The sequence below is a fragment of the Odocoileus virginianus genome, chromosome 30, assembly GCF_023699985.2.
Source record: "Odocoileus virginianus isolate 20LAN1187 ecotype Illinois chromosome 30, Ovbor_1.2, whole genome shotgun sequence".
NCBI lineage: Eukaryota > Metazoa > Chordata > Mammalia > Artiodactyla > Cervidae > Odocoileus > Odocoileus virginianus.
The window spans coordinates 39292188-39319425 of NC_069703.1; the positions used below are offsets into that span (position 1 = coordinate 39292188).

Below are 27238 nucleotides of genomic sequence, written 5' to 3' on the forward strand. Positions count from 1 at the left end.
TCCTTGCAGTGCATGGACTTCTCATTGCGATGGCTTTTCCTGCTGCTGAGTGCTGACTCTAGAGTGCTGGCTCAGTAATTGTGCACTCAGATTTAGTTGCTCCGTGGCAGGTTGGATCTTCCCAGATCAGGGATGGTTTAAACCTGTGTCTCCTGCACTGGTAGCCGAATTCTTTACCACTGAGCCACCAGAAAGCCCCCATGTGTGACTTCTTTGACTGAAATGCTCCTTCCCAGTTTCTTTCCTACGTCAGTTCTTCCTCACACTTCTCATCTTACCTTAAGTGTCATTTACTCAGGGAAGCTGTCCTGACCCCTGGCTTCTGTAGGTGCTGCCAAAAGAATGCCCTGCTTTCCTCCACTCTCCTCCATGTGTGACCAGATCTTCCTCAGTGTGATCTTGGGATTGATGTCTCTCTCCTCCACTGGACTGTAAGGAGGCAGGGGCCACATCTAGCTTTATGCACTGGCGGCCCCTCAGCTGGGCTTCCCTGGTGGCTCAGATGGTAAAGAATTTGCCTGCAGCGCAGGAGACCCAGGTTCGATCCCTGGTCTGGAAGATCCCTTGGAGGGAATAGCAATTCACTCCAGTATTCTTGCCTGGAGAATTCACCGCAATAGTACCCAGCTCTTATATTCCGCACCCAAAAAAGATCTGTTGAGGAAATGAATGGGTTGCAAAAAAAAAAAAAAAAAAAAAAAAAAGTATAATAATGGTTATTTATGAAGTGTTTACTGTGTACCCGGCACTGAGCTAAATTCTTTAACCGCATCATGTTAATCTCCCAACAACCCTCTGAAGGAGGTGGTGTGATTATTCTCACTTTACAGAAAAGGAAAATGAAGTCGAGGGATGTTAAGTGACTTGCTCAAGGTCACTCTGCTTGTTAGTGCAGGGGTGAGGGGCGGAAATCATATACGGGTCCTTCCCACCCGCAAAGCAGCGAAAGATGCGGAGGTGAGTCCCGGCTGTGGTGCGGGCGCACCCGAGCCGGCAGAGCATCCCTAGGGAGCGAGTGGGCAGTTTCCCCCGGCTCCACTCCGAGCCGGTGGTGCAGCGCCCGCCCCCGGTCGCGGGCGCAGACTGGCGGCCGCCTCCGGGCCACGTGGTGCGCGCGGCGGGCGCGTCCGAGGAACCCGCAGCGGCTCCGGGCTCAGAGCTCTCCCGGCTTGGAGAGCGGGCGGGAGCCGGGGGCCGGGCCGGTGCGGGTGGCGAGGAGGCTGAGGAGGCGCGGAGGTAGCAGGGAGGCCGGGGCTTAGCGCCCGGCGGCGTCGGGGCCGCGGCCTCGTACCGGCCGCAGCCGCTTCCCTTGGCGCGTTGCTGGCACCGGGTTTCTGCGCCCAGGGCGCACGGCGGGCAGGGACGCAGCCCGGCCGCCTGGCCGCCATGGAGCCGGCCCCCTCCCGCGACCCCGAGCTGCAGCCCCAGCTCCTCGCCAACGCGTCGGACGCCTTCCCCAGCGCCTTCCCCAGCGCGGGTGCCAACGCGTCGGGGCCGCCAGGAGCACGGAGCGCCTCTTCCCTTGCCCTGGCTATCGCCATCACCGCGCTCTACTCGGCGGTGTGCGCCGTGGGGCTCCTTGGCAACGTGCTCGTCATGTTCGGGATCGTCCGGTGAGTCCACTGCGGGTTGGAGCGCCCGGCAGGGCCCCGGGGGTGAGGGTGGGGACCGCGACCTGGGACCCTTACTTCGGATTCCGCACACCCGGGGCCTCCGGGCTTCCTGCAGGGGGCGCCCGGGGGCCTAGCGGAAAGAGCACTTCCATGGCAAGGGGGACCCTGGCATGTGTGTGTGTGTGTGTGTCTGTGTGTGTGTGTGTGCGCGCGCGCGCGCTCGTTTAACTAACATTGGATCATCTGTTGGCCTCCCCCTATTTCTGTGTCAGACTGTGTGGGACAGTTTGGTGACAGGTGTGTGTCTGTCACAGTTTGTGAGTGCGTGATTCTGTGTTTGTGACAGTACCGATGCGTGTTTGGACCTCCACAAACCTGGTAGTGGTGGGCGGAGATGCCCGAGGTGCGCTGGGCCTCCGGCGAGACAGCGGTGTGTGGGCTGAATATGCAGGTGGGGGCACAGGAGCGCTTGTGTATCTGCATCAGGCTGACGGGCGCTTACCCAGTCACATTTGGGGACCATCTGTTGGGGTTCCAGTGTTGGTGTATGTGCTCGTCTCACACTGTCCGTTGGTGATTCTCTCCGTAGGGGCGAGTGACAACGTGACTGTTATTTCTTGTCAGACCCTGGAGCCCCCATAGGGGGAGAGCGTCCAGAGTGGCTCTGGACACTTAACGTGTGCATCTGCTGAGGGGTCGCCATGGTTCCTGGGTACTGTGGGCCAGCCAGTTGCTGTCTGCTTCCTTCCCTGGGGCCATCTGGTTCTGAGCTCTGGACGTGATTCAGAGAGGCTGTGGATCCTCCTCACAAATGTCCCCTCTCTCATCTCCTCTTCTCCAACAGTCTTTTTTTTTTTTTCTGGCAAAAGCAAAAGCAATGTGGTTGGGCTGGAGTGGAGTTTGTACTTTCATCTCAGGAAGTAAAGTTCTCTTCTGTGTGTCTCTGTTCAGTGCAGGGACCTTCTCAGAGAGTCTAAAGCATCATGAGCTTGCCCAGAAGCAGTCTTCCTGACCCAGCCCTGCCAATGCAGACACGGGCAAAAGGGATTGAAAGGACACTCCCATCCTGATTAATTGGAAATGGGTCATCTGTGCTGGCTGACCAAGGGACAAGCCTAAACCTCTCTGGGCCCTGGTGCCCCCAGACAGAGCAAAAGGCAGGGAGCAGATTGTGGATGCAGAGTCTGGAGATGCGAACTGTGGTTTTGGCCCAATTGCTGATGCCTGTCACACTGGGGGCCCTTTCCTCTCACCCACTGTCTGCCCCACCTGCCTCAGTTTCCCCGTCTGGGGGATGCTGGGAGGCCTCTGTCGGACAGAGCACAGTGCGCCGGACTGTTGTGTGGTGTGGGGGTGTTGTGGGAGCTTTGGCTTGGATGACCCTGGGGAAGCTTTGCTGCCGCAGGAGGAGCGGAGGGCACAAGAATCTCCTGTGTTCCCAGTGACTCATCTCCAGCTCTAGTGAGAAAATTCCCCTGGGCACAGGCAGGAGCAGTCTTTGCTTTGTCAGTGGTTCTCCCCACTTTACCTTGGAAGTAGTCCTGCAGACTCAAGTCAACCTGAGCGTTAATTCTGTCCACGAACTGGCTCTGCCACTGGGGTAAACCGCTTAGCCTCTTTGAGCCTCAGTTTCTTCATCTATAGAGTGGGGAAGTAATAGTCGTCTTTGACAGGGTTTTTGTGAGGTGGCACTCAGAGAGCATTATATATGCAGCGGGCATGGTGTCTGGACCCAGTAAGTGTGAGGAGGAGGAGTAAGATTCCTCAGAAGGAGAGTGAGGGGGCGCTTTTCCTAAGGTGGGCCTGGGAGTAGCTCTGATTCCAGGAGTCTCAGGTTCCTGCACACGCGGTCTCTCAGGGGCTGGGGGTGGGGGGGGGGGGGGCTCTGGCTGGTTGGCTGATGAGCGAAACCCCCTCGCTGAGCCAGGGGAGGGCCTCTCACTTCTGAGGGTCCACTGAGGGAAGGCTCTGGGCTCCATGTGCTAGGGTGCTGCCCATCAACCTTGCCCCAAATCACCCAGCGTCAAGTGCATCTTGCAAACAGCATAGCAGGCCCCTTAGGTCCCTGTGTTGGGCAGACATTTCCCCGGGCAGCCGTCTATGTGATCACTGGGTCTGACTGATTGAATCTTCGCCTGCAGCCCGGTGGGCGAGGCATTAGCATCCCCATCATTGTCACCTCCAGTCTACACATGAAGAAGCTGCAGTTCAGAGGGCGGCAAGGTGGCTTGCTCCCCCAGTCCAGAACTTTTTCCAGAGCTGCCTGGGTAGGGGACAAAGAATTGCATAGAAGGAGGGGGCAGAATCCTATCCCTCCTCTTGTCCTGGGATTCTCAGAGAACGGTGGAGACAAAAGCACGATGACTCTACATGTTATTTAGCACATGTGCTTTAGGCTGCCATCCTTGGGGAGGGGAATGACAGCCCTGGCACTGAGTCCTCCCCCACTGAAAGGGAGGCTAGGGACAGGGCAGCTGTCTGGGGCTCGGCTTCTGCTGGCAAAGTCCCAAGAGCAGTGTGTGGACAGGGGGAGCCAGGATGAAGAAAACCTCCAGTGTATCCATGGTTCTCTGACCATGCAGAGCTTAGCCCCACCAGTAAGTGAGTCAGTTGATTGACTGGATGAATGAGTGATTGAATGGATGAATTCTGCCTGTCAGTCCTGAGCTCAGCCTACTTGGAGAGCAGGGGAGGGTTTGCAAAAATGATCCAGCGGGCTGTTGGGACAAAGAAGGAGGAAGGTAAGCGGCAGAGCTGGGGCTCTGAAGCCAGACATATCAATGTGTAAATCCGAAGTTCAAAGTCACTTGCTTGCTGTGTATTCGGACTAGTGACTTCACCTTTCCAAAGCTCATTTCTTCACATATAAAGTGAAAGTAACAGCAGTGTATCTGGGGTGGTGGTGAGGATTAAAGGAGACATGTTGTGTCTGAGCCCTTTAAGCCCTTTGAGAAAAGGGAGGGTTTCTATGTGAAGGAATGAAAAGAATTAACTCATTCAATAAAAATCCATGCTAGATGCTGAGATGTGATGGTAGGGAAGAAAATCCACCATCCCTGCTCTCGTGGAGCTTAGGTCTGGGAGAAATAGACATTCATCCACTAGTCATCCAACAGATATAAGTTTGCAGCAGTGCTGAGGGCCATGAAGAGTGAGCTGTGGGACCCAGGATCGGGGTGGGGGGTTCTCACCTGGTCTGGAAATTTCAGGAAGGCCTCTGAAGGGTAGGGAGAGGATAACTAAGTAAAAAGGTGAGGAACAAGGCTGACATACATGAGGGGCTGAAAAAAAAAAAAAAAGGATACAGGAATCTCAGAATCCCAGAGCACAGAGCACTCCCTGTTCCCCCATCCCAACTTCCAAGGACATGCTTGGGAAGCCCGTTCATCCTTCTGGATACACGAAAGGAGCCTTTGGGAATTGCACTCTTAGCCAACAGCCTGTGGAGCCTCTGGGAATTGCACTCTTAGCCAACAGCCTGTGGTTCCTGAGGCTTCCGTGAAGTGTGAGCAGGAGTTTGGGGATGTGTGGTCCCCAGGCAGATGCTCCCTCTCTCCCCTTGCAGGGTGAGTTCAGCCAGTGTGGGGACTTGGGGAGTCTTTACAGCAGATGCCCGACAACCTTTTCTTCCGAGTAGAGTCATACCCTGAGCAGGACTGGCATCTCAGAGTTCCCATCCCAGCTCTCTAGGCAGAGTGGAGTGAAGGGCTTAAGGATCCCCACATCTCTGATGACTCCATCTTCAGAAGTCATCAGTGAAGATGCCATCTTCCCTGTACGTGGCCCAGAAACTTCCAGGTTTGCCTGCCCCGAGTCCAGGGAGGGGAACGGAGTCGATGCTTCTCCAGTGTGACCTCTCGTCCGCCTGCCTGTCCCCTGTCTCTACCTTGCTCTGACCCTGGTTTGGGCGTGTTTACACCTTGCTGTGTCTCTCGCCACCCCCCACCAGGCCTCCTGGTCTCTGCCCCTTGAGCTCTTCCTGGGCTGGTGTCTCTTCTGACTCTTCTCCTTGTATTAGGTGCCATCTCTGCCACCTGCCCAGATCTTCAGCAGGTTGGATGGCCACTCTGCCCCCTGGTTTCTTCGTTTATAAAATGTGGGTCATAGCACCTGCCTAAGAGGCACCTTTGTCCTAAAGATGACAAGGTGATGTTGGTAGAACATTGTGTTTTACCTCCCACCCCAGGGAGCTGCAGCACCGAGCAAGCAGGCAGGGGAGGTTGGGCCTGGCAGCCTGGTGTGGGGCAGGGTCACGACAGGTGAATGAGGCATTCTGGTTGTCCCGTCTGTCTACTGCCCAGGTGCCAGGGGTGGCTGGGATGAGTGCTCAGGGTGCCTGAGTTCCTGTCTTGCTCTTGGAGACCCAGCATGAACCTCTGGCCTTCTGGTCTCCCTCCCCTCTCTTGCCTGGATTGAGGTCTTCCAGACCCCGGGGCCCCTGGGCCAGGAGAGATCCCAGTGAGGTGAGACAGTGCAGTGGAGAAGGTCACACCAGGAGGTCAGGTGGTGCTGGCCTACCATCCCTGCTCTACCATGTCCAGTGGCATGGCTTCGGGCAAACGGCTTAACTCCCCTGAGCCCGCTTTCTGCATTTGCAAAATTGTGGTGATTAGGATAGGTTCTTGGGAGGACTACGTGAGATCATGCTTGTAAAGGTCATAGCACAGCGCTGGGCAGAGAGTAGGCCTCAGCACGTGCCAGATGCTGAGATTAACTGGCACCCCAGGGTCTGCTCTGGGCAGGCAGGCCGCTCTTGCTCAGGCTCTGGCCATGAGATTGTCTACACTTTCCACCTTGGGTCCTTTCCAGCATTTGCTGGTACTGACCCTGCCAGGCCTGTCCAGCTGCAGCCCCCACGGCCCAGATGCTCAGCTGAAGCCTCATCGTGGGCCCTGGCTTCTGACACAGCCATGTCCCCTGGTCCCCCTAGTAAGTTACAGCTCCAGGGACAATTGCAAATTTCAGAGCTGTTGGAGTCTGGAGGCACCCAGCCAGGGCAGGTGGTGACTGTGCTGAGTCGTGACGCAGGCAGGAGTGGTGGTTGGCTCCACGGAGAGGTGAGGATGGAGCATTCCAGGCAGGGGGAACAGCAGGAGCAAAGAAATCTTCAGGAGATGATCGGAAGGCAGCACTGCAGGGGCGGGGAAGTTCACCGTGGCTGAACGAGGAGTGCTAGGGGCGGGGCTGGCTGCCACGGGCCACAGCAGGAAAGGTCTTGCAGGCAGGTGTCCGCCTCACCTTGGTTGTCAGGAGCGCCTGCCGAGTGCTGAGCTGCGGCCAGCGCCTGGGGCTGGTGATGAACCATTGACCACAGTCTCTGCCTTCCAAAATTCCTGGGGAAGGGCCTACACGTGTTAGAGGAACTCAATGAGCCAGCCCCCGGGAATTGGAGGGAGTCATTCTGGTGGGGTCTTCGCTGGTGGCTCAGATGGTAAAGAATCCGCCTGCAATGCTGGAGCTGTTAAGTTGCTCATTCATGTCTGACGGTTTGGACTGCAGCACGCCAGGCTTCCCTGTCCTTCACCATCTCCCGGGGTTTGCTCAAACTCATGTCCATTGAGTTGGTGATGCCATCCAACCATCTCATCCTCTGTCACCCCCTTCTCTTTCTGCCTTCATTTTTTCCTCAGCATTAGAGTCTTTTCCAATGAGTCAGCTCTTTGCATCAGGTGGCCAAAGAATTGGAGCTTCAGCTTCAGCATCAGTCCTTCCAATGAATCTTCAGGGTTAATTGCCTTTAGGCTTGACTGGTTTGATCTCATTGCCATCCAAGGGACTGTCAAGGGTATTCTCCAGTACCACAGTTAGAGCATCAATTCTTCAGCACTCAGTTTTCTTTTTGGTTCAACTCTCACATCCATACATGACTACTGGAAAGACCATAGTTTTGACTATATGGACCTTTGTTGTCAAAGTGATGTCTCTGCTTTTTAATACACTGTCTAGGTTTGTCATAGCTTTCCTTTCAAGAAACAAGTGTCTTCTACTTTCAAGGCTGCAGTCACCATCCACAATGATTTTGGAGCCCCATTTTTCCCCCCATCTATTTGCCATGAAGTGATGGTACTGGAAGCCATGATCTCAGTTTTTAGCATGTTGAGTTTTAAGCCAGCTTTTTCGTTCTCCTCTTTTACCTTTCTGAGGTCAATCCCTAGGTCAGAAAGACACCCTGGAGTAGGAAATGGCAGTGCATTCTGGTTTTCTTGCCTGGAGAATTCCATGGACAGAGAAATCTGGCAGGCTGCAGTCCAGGGGTGTCGCAAAGAGTTGTACACGACTGAGAGACTAACACTTACTACTATTCTGGTGGGGAAAGGGGAGGGAGGACTTAAGAGAAGCCTGGATTCAGGTCCAGCCTGGCTGTATGAGGGGCTGGAGGCTGTGCTGAGGCTTGAGTTGTGAGGCTGGACAGGTTCTTGGGCCCACGCTAAGGCAGTCATGCTGGGAAATGATGAAACTTGGAGCCACAGGCCATGGGGAAGAGGACTTTGGAGCAGTCTGTGCAGAATGGAGTTCAAGAGGATGAATTTGGTGTAGGGGTCATGGGGCAGATTGGAAGGGGTTGGATCAGGGCAATGGAGAGCTGGATGACCTTGGGCAGGCCCCGGAAATCCTAGCCTTGGTTGTGCCTTTCAAACTGCAGTGCTGTGGGACCTGCAGAAAGCAGGAGGCTGGGCCGGATGAGCCCTGGTGAGGCTGGGCAGGGAGGGCAGCTGCAGTCCTGGCCCGTGTCTCTGTGCCTCTTGGCTCTGCCCTGGGGCCTGGCTTCCCAGCCTCTTGGATTTACTTTCTGGGGAGTGTGTGTGACTCATAGGCACACCAGGGAGAAGCCAGAGGAGTCAATCCCGCATTCCTGCCACATGGCCAGAGGCTCCTCCGAGCCACGATGGGCCTGCAAGGGAGCAAGAGATGAGGACCAGAAAGCTCAGATGGAGCAGGTGCCTCTCACAGCCAGAAAGGGGCAAACCCAGGTCTTTATGCCCCCCAAACCCCTCCAGACCCACTCTACCACTGCTGTCCATGAGACACATGGGCAGTGGAGGTGAAGGCTGGGGCTGTCTAGTTAGAGGAGGGAGGACCAGAGCTGGAGAGGAAGGCAGATTGCTGTCTGCAAACCTCTCAGGCCTCTGCATGGGGTAATAGCACTTGAGAGCCTGGATGTCAGAGCTAGACTGACCTGGGATCGCATCTACTAAGAGAGGGAACTTGGGAGATACATGTATTACCTTTCTTGGCCTCAGTTTTCTCATCTGTAAAATGGGAGTAGAAATAGACCCCGTGAGACCCCCACCCTCACAGGGTGGTTATGAGAAGCTCCTGAGGCTGGACGTGAAGGAATTCAGTACAGAGCCAGGAACTTGGTAAGTACCCTATACACATTTCCCATGATTTTATCTGTTTAGAAGAAGAGTGAGACTTGCTTCTCATTCATTTGATCGACATTTCTTGAGCCCCAGAGGAACTAGAATTTTGGGGTGGATACTACAGGGAAACTATCAGCTCAATACTAAACATTTTCTTTTCAATAAACACTGTAACACATGTTGCTATAAGTAACACTAGTTATTTCAGAAACTACTAAGGTGATTAAGCAGAGACAAATGTTACCCATGATCCTACATAAAGAGAAATGCTTTGTCATTTTGATGTATTTGCTTCCCATCTCTTTCTGTGTCTCTCACTGTGTGTGTGTTTTAATGACATCGGTGTCATACTGTATTGAAATAATGATCACATCATATATAATATTTTGCTAGCAGCCTTCTCACATCATTCCATTCAGTCGCTCAGTCATGTCCGACTCTTTGTGACACCATGGACTGCAGCACGCCAGGCTTCCCTGTCCATCACTAACTCCCGGAGCTTGCTCAAAACTCATGTCCATTGCATCAGTGATGCCATCCAACCATCTCATCTTCTGTTGTCCCCTTCTCCTCCCACCTTCAATCTTTTCCAGCATCAGGGTCTTTTCCAATGAGTCAGTCCTTTGCATTAGGTGGCCAAAGTATTGGAGTTTCAGCATCAGTCCTCCCAATGAATATTCAGGACTGATCTCCATTAGGATGGACTGGTTTGATCTCCTTGCAGTCCAAGGGACTCTCAAGAGTCTTCTCCAACACCACAGTTCAAAGCATCAGTTCTTCAGCGCTCAGGCTTTCTTTATAGTCGAACTCTCACATCTGTACACGACTAATGGAAAAACCATAGCTTTGACTAGAGAGACCTTTGCCAGCAAAGTAATATGTCTGTTTTTTAATATGCTGTCTAAGTTGGTCATAGCTTTTCTTCCAAAGAGCAAGCATCTTTTAATTTCATGGTTGCAGTCACCATCTGCAGTGATTTTAGAGCCCCCCAAAACAAAGTCTCACTGTTTCCATTATTTTCCCATCTATTTGCCATGAAGTCATGGGACCAGATGCCATGACCTTAGTTTTCTGACTATTGAGTTTTAAGCCAACTTTTTCACTCTCCTCTTTCACTTTCATCAAGAGCCTCTTTAGTTTTTCTTTACTTTCTGCCGTAAGGATGGTATCATCTGCATATTTGAGGTTAGTGGTATTTTTACTGGCAATCTTGATTCCAGCTTGTGTTTCATCCAGCCCAGCATTTCACATGATGTTCTCTGCATATAAGTTAAATAAACAGGGTGACAATATACAGCCTTGACACTCCTTTCCCAATTTGGAACCAGTCTGTTGTTCCATGTCCAGTTCTAACTATTGCTTCTTGATCTGCATACAGTTTCTCAGGAGGCAGGTCAGATGGTCTGGTATGCCCATCTCTAAAAGAATTTTCCACAGTTTGTTGTAATCCACACAGTCAAAGGCTTTGGTGTAGTCGATAAAGTAGAAGTAGATGTTTTTCTGGAACTCTCTTGCTTTTTCTATGATTCAGTGCATGTTGGTAATTTGATCTCTGGTTCCTCTGCCTTTCCTAAATCCAGCTGGAACATCTGGACGTTCATGGTTCATGTACTGTTGAAGCCTAGCTTGGAGAATTTTGAGCATTACTTTGCTAGCGTATGAGATGAATGCAATTGTGTGGTAGTTTGAACATGCCTTGGCATTGCCTTTCTTTGGGATTGGAATGAAAACTGACCTTTTCCAGTCCTGTGGCCACTGCTGAGTTTTCCAAGTTTGCTTCTTTGAAGACATGATTTTATTTGGCTGTGCTGGGTCTTAGTTGCAATACACGGGGTCTTCCATTTTCATTGGGGCATGCGGAATCTTTAGCTGCAGCACTCAAATTCCTAGTTGCAGCATGTGGGATCTAGTTCCCTGACCAGGGATGGAACCCGGGCCCCCTGCAGTGGGAGAGCGGACACCCAGCCCCTCGACCACCAGGGAAGTCCCTGAAGACACGATTTTTGATTGCTTCATTGTATGAATGTCTCTTATATGGGGGGACTTATGTTGTTTCCCATATTATGCCAATCTAAATAATGTGTCTGTGAATGTTCTTAAACCCATATGTTTGTGCACATCTCGTATTATTTCCTTAAGGAATTTTCTGATAGTCAGAGCTCTTCAGGAAGGTATGGGCCACTGTGTAATACAGGGACTTTCCTGTCCATGAAGCTGTGCAAGAGGGTTCTGGCAAACCACTGTGTGGAGGTTTGGCGCTGGAGATTTAGGTAGAGGAAAGATAGACATAATTTCAGGCTCCTCTTCCCGTAGCTGGGACTGGAGGAAGAATGCATCTCAGATTTCCCTTCTCCCCTTCCTGGAGGATGATGCCTGAACTTTAGAGGAAGGGGGCTGTGCAAGGGCAAGACATGATTTCATTAACGTCAGAGTCCTGGGACCTCTAAATCTAATTGGCTACCCGGAACATCATAACATGCACAGGAAGAGGGATAATCGAGGGGCAGAGCAGAAGCCAGGCTTAAATTAGCAATTTACCATCATGCAGGCTGCAGCAGCCCCATTACCAGCTGAGGGGCGCGGAGCAGGACGGGGTGTCTGGGTTGTGTTCTATTGATTTAGAGCTCTCAGTGCAGCTGCAGAAATCAGCAGCTTTGTCTCTGGCCGGGGTGGGTGTGTGCAGCAAGAATTTTTTCTTCTGTAGCTTCCCAAGTCTTTCTTGATAAGTGGAAGGAACTCAGACTTCAGAGTCCTAGGAGGTCAGAAAGTCCCATTCAGGGGACTTCCCTAGTGGTCCAGTGGCTAAGATGCCATGCTTCCAATGTAGCGGGTCTAGGTAAGGCCCATTCAACAAACATAACACATGGAGAGATGGAAGGGGCCTCGCTGCCCTCCCCTGCAGAAGTAACCTTTTCACCAGGGTGTAGAATTTTGAATCATGGATGATGATTCTCTTTATTGCACATTTATTTTGTGCCAGGTGCTCTGCTAAGGGATGTGTATATATTATCCTGTTTAATCCTCACCCTGTTAGTAAGTACTGTTTACCCCTTTTTCTAGCTGGGGAAACTCAAGGCTCGGAGAATGTTTGATATAATAACATCCTCAAAGTTCTTGAGTCGGATTGAAGTCAGGTCATTCTGATTGCAGAGCCCACACTCTTTTTTTTAAATTGAAGATTAGTTGATTTGCAATGTTATGTTAATTTCTGCTCTTCAGCAAAGTGATTCAGTTATATATATGTAACTGAATATATACATATGTTCTTCTTTATATTCTTTTCTATTGTGATTTATCTTAGGATATTGAATGTAGTTCCCTGTACTATACACTGTAGTAGGACCTTGTTGTTTATCCATCCTATTTATAATGTTAGTAATTTGCATATGCTAATCTTAAATTCCCAATCCATCCTTCACCCATGTCAGTCACAAGTCTGTTTTGTCTGTGAGTCTGTTTCTGCTTTGTAGATGTGTTCATTTGTTTCATATTTTAGATTCCACAGAGAAGTGATATCCTATGGTATTTGTCTTTCTCTTTCTGATTTGTTGCACTTAGTATCATAGTCTCTAGGTTTATTTGAGTTGCTTCAAGTGGCATTTTTCATTCACTTTTTATGGCTGAGTAATATTCCATTGTATATATGTACCACATCTTCTTTTTTTTTTTTTTTTTCTTTATGCTTTTGGAGAGCTTTAATTCCTATCTTTTTTATTTTTTTATTTTTTTTTTCCATTTATTTTTATTAGTTGGAGGCTAATTACTTTACATCATTACAGTAGTTTTTGTCATACATTGAAATGAATCAGCCATGGATTTACATGCATTCCCCATCCCAGTCCCCCCTCCCACCTCCCTCTCCACCCGATCCCTCCGGGTCTTCCCAGTGCACCAGGCCCGAGCACCTGTCTCATGTACCCAACCCGGGCTGGTTATCTGTCCCACCCTAGATAATATACATGTTTCAATGTTGTTCTCTTGAAACATCCCACCCTCGCCTTCTCCCAGAGTCCACAAGTCTGTTCTATATATCTGAGTCTCTTTTTCTGTTTTGCATATAGGGTTATCATTACCATCTTTCTAAATTCCATATATATGTGTTAGTATACTGTAATGGTCTTTATCTTTCTGGCTTACTTTGCTCTGTATAATAGGCTCCAGTTTCATCCATCTCATTAGAACTGATTCAAATGAATTCTTTTTAATGGCTGAGTAATATTCCATGGTGTATATGTACCACAGCTTCCTCATCCAGTCGTCTGCTGATGGGCATCTGGGTTGCTTCCATGTCCTGGCTATTATAAACAGTGCTGCGATGAACATTGGGGTGCACGTGTCTCTTTCAGATCTGGTTTCCTTGGTGTGTATGCCCAGAAGTGGGATTGCTGGGTCATATGGCAGTTCTATTTCCAGCTTTTTAAGAAATCTCCACACTGTTTTCCATAGTGGCTGTACTAATTTGCATTCCCACCAACAGTGTAAGAGGGTTCCCTTTTCTCCACACCCTCTCCAGCATTTATTGCTTGTAGACTTTTGGATAGCAGCCATCCTGACTGGCGTATAATGGTACCTCATTGTGGTTTTGATTTGCATTTCTCTGATAATGAGTGATGTTGAGCATCTTTTCATGTGTTTGTTAGCCACCTGTATGTCTTCCTTGGAGAAATGTCTGTTGAGTTCTTTGGCCCATTTTTTGATTGGGTCATTTATTTTTCTGGAGTTGAGCTGGAGGAGTTGCTTGTATATTTTTGAGATTAATCCTTTGTCTGTTGCTTCGTTTGCTATTATTTTCTCCCAATCTGAGGGCTGTCTTTTCACCTTGCTTATAGTTTCCTTTGTTATGCAAAAGCTTTTAAGTTTCATTAGGTCCCATTTGTTTATTTTTGCTTTTATTTCTGAAATTCTGGGATGGTACCACATCTTCTTGATCCATTCATCTGTCAATGAGCATTTGGATGTTTCCATGTCTTGGCTATTGTGAATAGTAGAGCTACGTGCTTAGCCATTGTCCCGTCCTCTGCCATCTTGCATGTCAAGTTCAACCCCTCGGATTTACCAGTGAGTAAACTGAAGCCTGGAGAGGTTCTGTGTATTTTGAATCAGTGGCCAGTGCAGGACTGGAACTTTCCTTTCCTAACCCCTTGCCCTCACTTACATCTCTTTCCACGCTTGGGATTATCTGAGCCAAAGGGTGTCTGAAAACAAGAGTAGCTGGGAGCATTAAAAGTGAGTTCCTACACAGGGCAGCCCAGCCTGGGGGCCACTGACAGTACAAAACTGGCCCAGAGATCCCAGTTCCCCCGGGACAAGGCCAGCACGTGGTGAAGCAGCCACATCCTTCAGAGACTGGATTCAAACCCAGGTTTGCTTCTTGTTGGCCTTCCACCCTTGGGCTCACCTCACTGAGCCTGTTTTCTCCTCTGAGAAATGGGGATGATAGAAAAAAACCTTCATTGCAGGTAAACATATATTTGGCAGCTCGTCCTAAGTACCAGGCAGGGTTCTAGGCACTCGGTATGCAACAGTGATCAAGACACAGTCCCTGTCCTCATGGAGCTGACATTCTAGTGGGGAAAATTTAGATGATAAAGAAATAGATGTAAGGCCAATGGTATAGGCAATGAAGTCAACTCAAGCAGACTCAGGGACGGAGAATGGCAGAGCTGCTGGTAAAGATGGGGAGGATGGTGGTGGGCAGGGGGAGGAGACCATTGAGCAGAGGCCAGTTGCTGGGAGGAAGCGTTTTAGCAGAGACAACAGTGAGGGCAAACGTTAAGGGAGATGATGCATGGCCTTAGCGCAGGGCCTGGTCCACATCAGGAAGTTGTTGGTGATAACAATGCCTTTTGGCTGGTTGCCTTGGACTTGGGAGCAGGGGTAGGGATTAAGCCAAGGGAAAGAAGCTGCTTCCCCCAGCCAGGCCAGATGCCTCTGCAGGACAGATGGAGGTAATCTGGTTCCCTTGGTTACAAAAACTCATCCTCCTGAAGTGCTGGGAAATGCCCCACATTTAGTGATTTTCCATTCCTCCTGGTGAGGAGGGCAGGAGCCCTCATGTAGTCAGAGGGCTGCCCTGTTGGGAGGGGCAGGTGGCCCCAAGACACTTCCTCCATGGGCTCCGACCTGGTCATCCTGGATGAGAGAGAGGTCTACAGCAAAACAGGGCATATCAGCTTGTTGGACTTAACAGCAAAGATACCGCTGCTGAGGGCTGACACGGTGGGCACCTCTGTACCGAGGGCCTCACGTACACGGTCCCATTTAATTCTCCCAACTCTTTGACATACTTGGTCCCGTGTTTCTGTGCATTTGACAGATGAGGCCACTGAAGCTCAGAGGTGCTAACTTGCTTGCTGAGGATAACAGTGGGAAAATGGCAAAGTCAGCCTCTGAACTGAGGCCCTGAGATTCCTGAAGCTCACTCATGCAGTGCCCATGAAGGAATGTCCATGAAGAAGGTCTAATTCAGGATACTCTCTGGTCCCAATTGTAGAAAAATGACTTTTTTTTGTATAGCAAGGGATTATAAGAGGCTGCAGAGTAGGGTAGGTTGATTTATAGTTATGAAAATACTGAATTGTTGGGGACTTCTCTGGTAGTCCAGAGGCTAAGATGCTGTGCTCCCAATGCAGGGGGCCTGGGTGTGATCCCTGGTCAGGGAACTAGATCCCACAGGCCGCAACTAAGAAGGTTCTACAACTAAAGATCCCACAACTAAGACCCGGCATAGCCAAATAAACAAATAAATAATAAAATTAAATATTAAAAAACAAGAATAAAATAAAATACAGACTTGTTAATAAATAGAACAAAAGGGAAACTGCGGTGTGTCAGGCAGTAGGAGGTATATATAATAAGGAATGCCCAGCATGGCCAAAGGCCTGGAGGGGGAAAGCCTGGGCTTTTCAGAACATGTGACTTTAGAGCCTGGTTCTGTTCCCTCTGTGCTTCTTGACAAGCACCTCTTTGTGCTACAGGCTCCTTCTGGGAATGAAATGGAAATGTGTTGATACCCACCTCCCAGGGTGGGTGTGAGTCAGAGGAGACTGAGTGTGAAGTGCTCTGCCTTGTCCATCTCCTCAAGGAGTGGCCCTGGGGTGTGAGGTCAGGGGGAGGGACAGATCAGGCAAGCTGGGTAGCATTCATATAGGATCACTAAGGATAATAAAGTTGTGGGCATTTTTCACCCTGAATTACGGGATGGGAACATTCACTTGGCAATGGTACCGACTCAAAATAATTAAGAATCCAACCAGTTACAACTGTGGCAAAAATGAGCCTGTGTTTTGGCCATATTACAAGGCGCCATGCTGGAGACCTTCCATGCCAAATCTCACTTAATCTTCATAGCACTTTTATGAGAGAGGAACCATTGAAAGTGCCTTTACAGATGATGAAGCTGAGGGTCAGAGATGTAAGACTTCTGCCCGAGGACGCCAAGGTTAGTAAGTGTTTGTCTGGCCAGGCCTGCTCTCTCTCCACTTGATCACTGCCCTTCATCACACTCGACCCCCTAAACAACCTAGCATGCTGGTGGTGGTCATTGTCCTTTTTGGGGTGAGGAGATGGTGGCTTCCTGGCACCAGCCTTAGCCTAGAGCATGATTTTCAGGTCTGTGTCAGTCAGAATCCTACCAGAAAAAAAAAAAAAGACCAGTGAGATATAGTTCAAGGAATTGGCTTATGTAACTGTGGGGTCTGGCTAGGCAAGTCTGAAATTTGTTGGGCAGGTTGGCAGGCTGGCAACTGTCAGGCAAGAGCTGATGCTGTGGGCCACAGGCAGAATTTCTTCTTCCTCTGGGAAACCTCAGTTTTGCTCTTCAGGCAAAACTCATTATCATGGATAATCTCCTTAAAGTCAACTGATTGTAGATGTTAATCATATCTACAAAATCCCTTCACAGCGACAACTCGATTAGGATTTGATTAAATTTGTTGTTTAGTTGCCAAGTAGTGTCTGACTTTTTGCGACCCCATGGACTGCAGCACTTCCCTGTCCTTCACTATTTCCCAGAATTTGCTCACACTCCTGTCCATTGAGCTGGTGATGCCATCCAACCATCTCATCCTCTGTCACCCCCTACTCCTCCTGCCCTCAATCTTTCCCAGCATCAGGGTCTTTTCCAATGAGTTGGCTCTTTGCATCAGGTGGTCAAAGAATTGGAGCTTCAGCTTCAGCATCAGTCCTTCCAATGAATCTTCAGGGTTGATTTCCTTCAGTGTTGACTGGTTTGATCTTCTTACTGTCCAAGGGACTCTCAAGAGTCTTCTCCAACACCACAGTTCTAAAGCATCAGTTTTTCACTGCTCAGCCTTCTTTATGGTCCAACTCTCACACCCATACACGACTACTGGAAAAACCATAGCTTTGACTCTATGGACCTTTGTCAGCAAAATGATGTCTCTGCCTAGATATGCTGTCTAGGTTTGTTATAGCTTTTCTTTCAAGTTGCAAGCATCTTTTAATTTCATGGCTACAGTCACCAGTCAGCAGTGATTTTGGAGCCCAAGAAAATAAAATCTGTCACTGTTTCCATTTCTCCCCCATCTATTTGCCAATAAGTGATGGGCCAGAAGCCATGATCTTAGTGTTTTGAATGTTGAGTTTTAAGCCAGCTTTTTCACTCTTCTCTTTCATCTTCATCAAAAGGCTCTTCAGTTCCTCTTTGGTTTCTGCCATTAGGGTAGAATCATCAGCATATCTGAGGTTGTTGATATTTCTCCTGGCAATCTTGATTCCAGCTTGTGATTCACCCAACCCAGCATTTTTCATGATGTGCACATAAGTTAAATAATCAGCGTGGCAATATACAGCCTTGTTGTATTCCTTTTCCAATTTTGAACCAGTCTGTTTTTCCGTGTCCAGTTCTAATCATTGCTTCTTGACCTGCATACAGGTTTCTCAGGAGGCAGGTAAAGTGGTCTGGTATTCCTCTCTTTTTAAGAATTTCCCAGTTTGTTGTGATCCACACAGTCAAAGTCTTTAGTGTAGTCAGTGAAGCACAAGTAGATGTTTTTCTGGAACTCACTTGCTTTTTCTATGATCCAACAGATGTTGGCAATTTGATCTCTGGTTCCTCTGCAATATTGATTAAGTAACTGGGTACTGTAGCCTAGCCACATAGACACATAAAATTAATGACCATCACAGGGCCAGCCAGACCTGGGATTAAGTCCTGGTCATATAACCAACTGGCTCTATGGTCTTGGGCAAGTTTCTCTGCCTCTCTGAGCCTCAGAGTCCTCTGGTCTGCTAAATGCAGTGATAATGCTCACCAGAGTCATTTGTCATGAGGATTAAGTGCAATGATGGAAATCAAGTACCTTCATCCAGTGCCTGGCATATGGGAAGAGGGGAGACACACACACATCAGTGGTCTTGAAATGGGTATTTTCTGACTGTAGTGTAATCACACGTTCTGGTGCTTGTCTTTTTACATCTGTGGCTCCCGGAGGGCGGGGACTGCATCCCTTTCATCTTCTGTCCTGTTTCCTAGCTCAGTCCCTGGCTCTGAGGAGGCCTCACTGAGTGTTTCTTAAATATCTAGTTGGCACTTTGTTAACGAGATTCCCTCTGAGGGGCTGGGATGTATAAGAAAACTCTCCCAATGGCAAGACAAGAGAGAAAGAAGATGTGCGGGAACCTCAGACTTCTGTTTGCTTTACAGTAACACCCCTTTCTTTTCAGCTTAGTAGGGCTTCCCTTGTGGCTCAGCTGGTAAAGAATCCGCCTGCGTGCAGGAGACCTGGGTTCGATCACTGGGTTGGGAAGATCCCTGGAAGAGGGAAAGGCTACTCGCTCCAGTATTCTGACCTGGAGAATTCCAGGTATAGTACATGGGGTTGCAAAGAACTGGACACTACTGAGCGACTCACTTTCACTTTTCACTTTCAGCTTAGTAAGTCTTTCTTCCAGGAGACTTCTCTGATGCCTCCCTCCGCCGTGTTCCCGCAGTGTCCAATGCATGCCACATCAGAGACCCGTACACTTTTCAAACCCCTGATCACTCATTCCTCTCTCCCCAGATGAGGGGGAGGGGGGGTGGGGTGAGCATCCTTTGGAGCCCCAGTCTAGGGTCTAACACACTCAGGCAGTACGTAAGTAGTCGTTTGCAGGAGGGACTTGTTATATTTCCAGAGAACCACCGGGGCTTCCCTAGTGGGTCAGATGGTGAAGGGTCTGCCTACAATATGGGAGACTGGGTTTGATCCCTGGGTCAGGAAGATCCCTGGAGAAGGAAATGGCAACCCACTGCAGTACTCTTGCCTGAAAAATTCCATGGACTGGAGGAGCCTGGTAGGCTACAGTCCATGGGGTCACAAAGAGTCGGACACGACTGAGCAACTTCACTTCACTTCACTTGACTTCATGGGCTGATATGCCACATCTAAGGAAATCTGCCTCTGGGGCTTCTGTAGTGTCCAGCTGCCTCATCCGCTGGTCCAGCCGTCCTTACGCCAGAAGCAGAGCCAGGGTGGAGAAGAGTTTCTCTTCCCTGCCTCCCATGGGTGTGTTGTGGTTCTTGAACTGAACCAAACAAGGTGCCTGCCCTGTTTATTGCCTGGTGCGCCCTGAAGGCCACCCCACCCCCCTCATTCATGTGCAGCTCCGGGGCCTTGTGTTTCTACGTTCCAGCCGTTAATCTTCTCTTTCGACACACTTGCTGGGCCTCGTTGTCATTAACCACTTTCCTTCCTCAGGCTTTGCCAAAACTGAGATAGCTAATTAGCTTCTGGCTACTCGCCACTCAGATGGGCAGGTCGCAGATCGCTGCCCTCGCTGCCCAACCCCACTTGTTTTGCGAGCGGGAAGAGCAAGTACACTTTGTTTACAAATACAGGGAGCCTCAGCCTGGAGGGTTGCTTTATTTAGTTGCTTTATTTAAGCTGTTCATCCCCAGGATGGGCAGAGCCTTTGGGATCACCGCTGTAGCTGTGGCTGGTTTCCTCATTTGTAAAACAAAGGGATTGAACGTGACCTACTGAGAGAAGACAGGGTAGAGGTCAGGACTCTGGTTCTGGAATTGACCCAAGACTTACCCAGGCCCTGCCACTCCTGGCTCCAGGATTTTGGGTGAGTCACTGAGCCCTCTGAGCCTCAACCTTTCTCACCTGTAAAATGGGGAGAATAATGGTCACCTCCTGTGCTGGCTATGCACCTTCAGTGGGATGGTGAACACACATATGGCCCTTAGCAGGGCAACTGGCACATAGTAAATGCCCAGTAAATACTCTTATCATTCCAGTGCTAGCCTTCTGTATTTCTGATGAGAAAAGTCTTTGTCGGGCTTGCTGGGGAGTGGAGCAGTTTTAACAGAGATTGCTCCTGTGTTTTAGGCTATTGCTGACAAGACAGTTATCCTTATGTATTCATTCCCTAGGGCTGCCATAGCAAATCACCATAAACTGGGTGGTTTATCTTTATTTTCTAAAAAATATTTATTTTTATTTGGCTGTGCTGGGTTGCGGCAGGCAGGATCTTAGATATTCCTTGTGGCATTCGGGATCTTTAGTTTCGTCCTGTGGAATCTAGTTCCCTGACCAGGGGTCGAGTCCAGGTGCCCTGTTTGGGGAGCGTGGAGTCTTAGCCATTGGGCCACCAGGGCAGTCTGTAAACTGGGTGGTTTAAAACAATAGAGATATTTTCTTTATAGTCCAGGAGGCTCGAAGTCTGAAATCAACAGGACTCTGCTCCCTCTGAAGGCTCTGGGGAAGAGCCCTTCCTCCCTGAGCTTCTGGTGGTGGCCGGCACTCGCTGTTGTCCTTTGGACTCATAGCTGTGTCACTCCAGTTTCTGATTGTGTTTTCACATCACTGTGTTGCTCTGTGTGTGTCTCTGTTCTCCTTTTGCAAGGACACCAGTCATATTGGATTTAGGGCCCACCTTAATCTATTCAATAGTACAACCACTTCTTGTTTTTAGAAAAAATAACTTTATTTACTTATTTTTTTTATTCATTGCAGTGGCTTCTCTTGTGTAGCACGGCTCTAGGGCGCAGCCTCAGTAGTTGCAGCGCGTGGGCTCAACAGTTGTGGTGCATGGACATAATTGCTTCACAGCATGTGAGATCTTTCTGGACCAGGGATTGAACCCGTGTCCCCTGCACTGGGAGGTGGATTTTAAACCACTGAACCACCAGGGAAGTCCTTAGATGTGAATTCTGAGGGCAGCTATTCAACCAAGTATGCTCTCCAAGGCTCACTTTCCTCCTCTGTATGGGGATGATAATAGTAGCAATTTCATAGGGTTGTTGGAGTGATTGAATGAGATAATCTATATAAATGTCATGGTAGGGTGCAATATAATACATCAGGCTTGTGTTAAGTACCGAGTCTGTGTAGCTGCTGTGTTGGAGATGGTGGCAAAGATGCTGACAGTGATGGGGACAGTTGCATCCATGGACCCACCCTACACTGGTTAATCACTGGACACAGGGACATACAATGTAGGCAACGATCTTGTCAGGAACTCTGAAGCCTTGGACAGGAGACCGTTTCCCTTTGCCTCTTACCTTGAACCCTCATCTGAGATTTAGCTCCTTGAGCTCCCAGAAGTTGGGGGAACTGCTACTCTGTGTGACCTTGCACAATTGTCTTTCCCTCTCCAGGCCTCAGTTTTCCCATCTGCAAAGTGGGTGAGGAAGTTTGAACTCAGTGTTCCAGATCAGAGCCTTTTCCAGGGTGGAAGTTCCAGCACAGGGCTCTGTGTTTCATCTCAATGGTGGTAGGTTACCAAAGGGCCAGAAAAGGATTCAGGAGCCTGGGACCCCAGGACTGCTCACCAGGGATCATTCTGGGCCCGTTTTCCTCATCTGGACAAGAAGAGAAGCCATATGATATGAATGTGCCAGGAGTGTGCTAGGGACATCATAGGCATGAACTCATTCCACACTCACCACACCCTCAAGAGGGAGGATGGTTATACCCAGTTCACAGTGGAGCAAACTGAGGCTCAGAAAAGTTAGAACTTGCCCCAGTTCGTACAGTTAGAAGCATCTGTTGTTGTTCAGTTACTCATTCGTGTCCGACTCTTTGTGACCCCATGGACTGCAGCATTTCAGGCTTTCCTGTCCTTCATCATCTCCTGGAGTTTGCTCAAACTAATGTCCATTGAGTCGGTGATGCCATCCAATCATCTCATCCTCTGTCGTCCCCTTCTCCTGCCTTCAGTCTTCCCCAGAATCAGGGTCTTTTCTAATGAGTCAGCTCTTCGCATCAGGTGGACATAGTACTGGAGCTTCAGCTTCAGCATCAGTCCTTCCAGTGAATCTTCAGGGTGATTTCCTGTAGGACTGACTGGGGCTTAAACCTAGGTGTGTCTGGTGCTGAAGTCCATGCTTCTCCTTGGCTGCACTTTTACTGTATCATTTCCTAGAGCTGCCTAACACATTGCTGCAGACCCGATGGCTTAAGACAACAGAAATATATTCTTTTACATTCTTGGAGCCCAGAGGTCCAGAAAGTGTCTCCAGGACTGCGCTCCCTCTGAAGGCTCTTGGGGAAAAACCTTCCTTTCCTCTTCAGCTTCTGGTGGCTTCAACAGCCCTTGGCTTGTGGCCACATCATTGTAATCTCTGCTCCCATCGTCACATGGCCTTCATTCTTCCTGTGTGCTGAGTGTCTCTTACAAGGACACTGTCGTTAGAGCTAGGGGCCCACCCCAGTAATCCAGGATGGTCTCAAGATCCTTAACTTAGGGACTTCCATGGTTATCCAGTGGTTAAGATTCTGCACTCCCAATGCAGGGGGTTCTATCCCTAGTCAGGGAACTAAGATCCTACATGCACAACCAAAAAAAAAAAGTATAAATTAAAAAAAAAATACCTTAATTACATGTGTAAAGACCCCTTTTCTAAATAAGGCCACTTTCACAAGTTCTGGATGTTGGGATGTGGACTTGTCTTTCAGGGGATGCCATTTAACCTACTATAGTTGTTATTGAATTTTGGTAGTGACACTATCTGCTGGGGGTGCAAGGAGCTCAGGAACTTTCTGGAGCAGCTTAGAAGTAGAAGGAGAACAACAAAGTTGTGAGCTGGAACAAAGTTGCTGGTCTGGGGGGCATGGGTGGTGGGAGCGTGGCTTAAGCTGATGTTCCACCAGCAGTGATGTCAGTGAAGTAAGAAATACACAAAAAACACATCTGGGGGAAAAAATAAAAAGTAAAAAAATAAAGAAATAAAAGGAGAGACCCCACCACATCTGTGTACGGTGGATGCAGTCAGCCATGGGGCAGAAACCTGAAAACTTATCCACAGAGGCCACACTTCCTGGTGTGGTCCGTGTCCACATTAATGACTTTGGGGTTATAGATCCCACTGAAAGTAGATTCAGCCTCCCTTACCCCCCTGGAGAGATGGGAGAAGGCCTGAGTGTCTGTGATGTGGTTTACCTGCATCATCTTGGGCCTCCCTTAACCCGGAGGATGGTACCATCTTTACTCGGATCATTCCATTTTTAAAAAGATTTTACTTATTTAGTTTTGGCTGCGCTGGGTCTTCATTGATGATGGGCCTTTCTCCAGTTGCAGCGAGCAGGGGCTAGTCTTCCTTGAGGTGCACGGGCTTCTCATTGTGGTGGCTTCTCTTGTTGCAGAGCATGGGCCCTGGGCATGGGCTTAGTAGTTGTGGCACATGGCTTAGTTGCCTGGAAGCACGTGAAACCCTCCCGGACCAGGTATCGAGCCCATGTCTCCTGCATTGGCAAGTGGATTCTTAACCATTGGATCACCAAGGAAGCCTGATAATCACATTCTTGAACGCCTGAGGCCCAGCTGAAATGGGGGCTCCAAGGAATGGCTACCCAGTGTGATAAGGCAGCTTACCAACCAGCCGTACTGAGTACTTACTCTTCTTCATATTAACTCAGGTCTCACCAAGCTGGGTGAAGGGTGTACTGTTAACATCTTTATTCCTCAACACGTGGAAAGGAGAAGGGTTAGGTTTAGAACCTGTGATTTGTGAGCGAAACCAGGAAAAATGGTGCCAGGTGACAAGGAGGCAGTTTTCAGCTCAGATAAAACCAAGAACTTGTTTTTCTGTGAGTTGTCCCCAGTGGGACGGACTGTGCTGCAGGTGGCGAGTTCCCCATCTCTGGATATACACAAGCAGAAACTGCGTAGTCACTTGTCTGGAGTGCCACAGAGGGAATGCCCTCACTGTGAAGTTTCCTTCTAGCTCTGAGATCCTAGGAATATTCCCGAGAGACCTTCAGATATCTTTGTGCACAAAGACATTTATCACAGTACTGTTTATAATACCAAAAGAGCAGAAGCAACCTGTGTGTCTTTTAATCAGAGATTTATTAAGTAACTATATTTGGGAGCATTAGTGTCTGTAAGTGAGACTAGCTCCAGCTTGTAGTCTGTTCTTGTATAGTCCTTGAGCTAAAAATGTTTTTTTTTACACTTTTAAAAGCTTGTAAGAAACAAAAACAGGAATTCCCTGGTAGTCTAGTTGTTAGGACTCCACACTTTTACTGTTAAGGGCTGGAGTTCAATCCTTGTTCAGGAAACTAAGACCTCCACAAGCCCTGAGGCCAAAATACAAAACTACACACACAAACACACACACATTAAACAAAAAGCAGAAGAATATGCATCAGAGACCTTAAGGGATCTACCGAGCCTAAAATACTAACTTTTTGGCTCTTTACAGAAAAAGTCTGTTGACCCCTGGATTAGAATAACAATCAGTCACCAAAAATTATATTAATTTGTGTCTGTGGATATGGAAAGATGATTACAGCATATTTTTGAGAAGAAAGAAACAGGTTATATAATAGTATTAGAGCCAGATCCCTTTTATTTAAAACAGGGCCTGTATATTTGCCTGTTATCTGTTAATGATAGTCTGTCCTACTGATGGTTTTTAAATTTTCTTTATGAAATGATTCTGTGTTATTTGGACCTTTTATAGTGAGCAGCTGTTATTTCCGAGATCTGACAAAGCACTGGGGAAGAAAATTAACTCTGAATCCTCCCGACAGTCCAAGCTGTTTGGGACCCAGTGAGTTTTGATCTCGGCTGAAGCATTTTGTTTGATTTGGTTCCTAAGGTGCCCTAAGGTCGATCAGCCTGATTGGTGCCCTTACCTTGTTGCTCTTATTGTTTTTAGGTCTCTTGCCTCGTGAGCTCTTATGCATGAGAGGTAAAAAAAAAAAAAAAAAAAATACCCCTCAGCTCAGTTAAAAACAAACTCGCTCCTTTCGGTAAATGATCTGACAAGACTTCCCTTTGCCGAGGCATAGCTGAGTCACTGCAGATTCAGGGCAGGTAGGGTCAGGCCCAGATGTCCTGCGGGGGCCCTGGGTTGGCCTGGGCGGAGGACAGAAGGGGCAAGGGGAGCACCGTAGCCTATCTCAGAGCTCTTGGGTCTGTGGTTGGTTACTTCCAAGGATCAGGGTGCCTGACCCTCCGTCCTCCCGGGAATCCCCCAGTAAATGCTATGTTTATGATGTGGTTCCTACCTAAAGGCTGCATGTGTAGTGTGGCAGACAGATGCAGCAACATTCATTCATTCAACAGATGTGCTTTGAGCACCTGCTTGGAGCTGGGAAGTCCCAGGCTTAGTGGTGACTGAGACAATGCCATGCCTTTGGGACTTAATGTATGTGAGGGGTGCACACCCTGGGTCTGCAGGGGAGAAGCTGAAATGGAAGTCCAGAGGAAGGCGCCAGGGACTTGGAGATGCCCACAGGGGTGGAATCTCTGCTCAGCCTCTTTCTGCCTCTGCAGCTTGGGCAAGTTTTTTTATTGCTCCCCGTAAATCGGGAATGATAAATCCTATCCACCCCATAGGGTGCTGGGAAAATTAAATGATGTAAAATGCTTTCCCAGTGCCTGGCACAGATGCTTATTATCTATTAAAGAATAAAACAAAACACAGGTGTAAGAAGTACCTAAAATCATGCCCAAGAAAAACCTGGCACATAGCTGTTGTGCCACAAATTCTGGCTGCCACCCTCGTGACCAGAAGTGGACATATTGTTCTGAACTGACCTCTCCTCCTTGCCCCGTCGGGCCCCATCACGAAGTCTGTGCCATTGTCCTGATGTGTATAAGTCTCTCTCCCCGACCCTTCCTGGACTGTGAGCAGATGGTCTCCAAACTCCAGATCACAGCAGAGTTGAGGAATGTGTGAGGGCAGGTGAAGGCTCTGGAACCAGCCCACCTCTGGAACAGTTCCCTCCCTTTGGTCCCGGCCTCCAGACTGGCCCCTCTGCCACGGCTGATGAGCTAGGTCTTAACACTCAGGGTTACAATGAGGTGGAAATGAAATCGTGCATTCTGTGCAGTTGGCATAGCGCCTGGTACATGTGGGCTTCCCTGATAGCTCAGTTAGTTAAGAATCCACCTGCGATGCAGAAGACCTGGGTTCGATCCCTGGGTTGGGAAGATACCCTGGAGAAGGGAAAAGCTACCCACTCCAGTATTCTGGCCTGGAGAATTCTGTGGACTGTAGAGTCCATGGGGTCACAAAGAGTGGGGTATGACTGAGTGACTTTCACTGGTACAAGAGAGAAAAGACACTTAGAGAATATTGCTTAAAAAGAAAACCCAAATGAGCCACCCATAGCTGTCAGACCCGTCCCCTCGGGGCCTTGTACATAGGAGGGAATGTTTTAGCCTTCTTCTGGGCACTGGGCATTAGGATGTCGACCAGTCTAACCAACCACCCTGGGTTTGACTGGGGAAGGAAATTCTTAGCAGGAGCTTACTTGTCATCAAGAAGCCCAGCTCTCCAGAAACCCAGGAGCATGTGTGGATTTCCTGTGGCCCTGGCTGTGCGTTAGCCACTGAGCGTGGTCAATCTCTATCAAGTTAAAGGAAAATGGCTAGAGATGGGGCCTGTTCTTCCCTGCCTGGGGCCGGCGGGGAGGGGGGCTTGTCTGATAGATGGTGGAATGGGTTTAGGGCTCTGAAATCAACATGGTCAGCCGCTCAGTGCTTCCTAAAAGGGGGGGCCTCCCTGAAGTCTGAGAAGGATTGTTGTTTGGTCACTCAGTTGTGTCTGACTCTTATGACCCCATGTACTGTAGCCCACCAGGCTCCTCTGTCCATGAGGTTTCCCAGGCAAGAACACTGGAGTGGGCTGCCATTTCCTTCTCCAGGGATCGAACTTGCATCTCCTGCATTGACAGGTGGATTCTTTACCACTGAGCCACCAAGGAAGCCCCTGAGAAGGATGGCTGGGAGCAAATTCCCCAGCGGCTATGTAATTCAGGATGCGCTAAAGGGGATTTTGACCTAGGAAAAATAAAA

General features: G+C 49.0%; 1 protein-coding gene across 1 annotated transcript in view; it reads left to right on the plus strand.

Moving 5' to 3' along the window:
• The first annotated feature begins 1021 nt into the window (after nucleotides 1–1021).
• Nucleotides 1022–27238, plus strand: part of OPRD1 (opioid receptor delta 1) — a 47550-nt gene continuing 21333 nt past the window's right edge. The window contains exon 1 of the mRNA XM_020869253.2: nucleotides 1022–1613. Coding sequence (XP_020724912.1) covers nucleotides 1387–1613 — 227 coding nt within the window. The 5' untranslated portion in view covers nucleotides 1022–1386. The remainder of the gene's footprint in view (nucleotides 1614–27238) is intronic.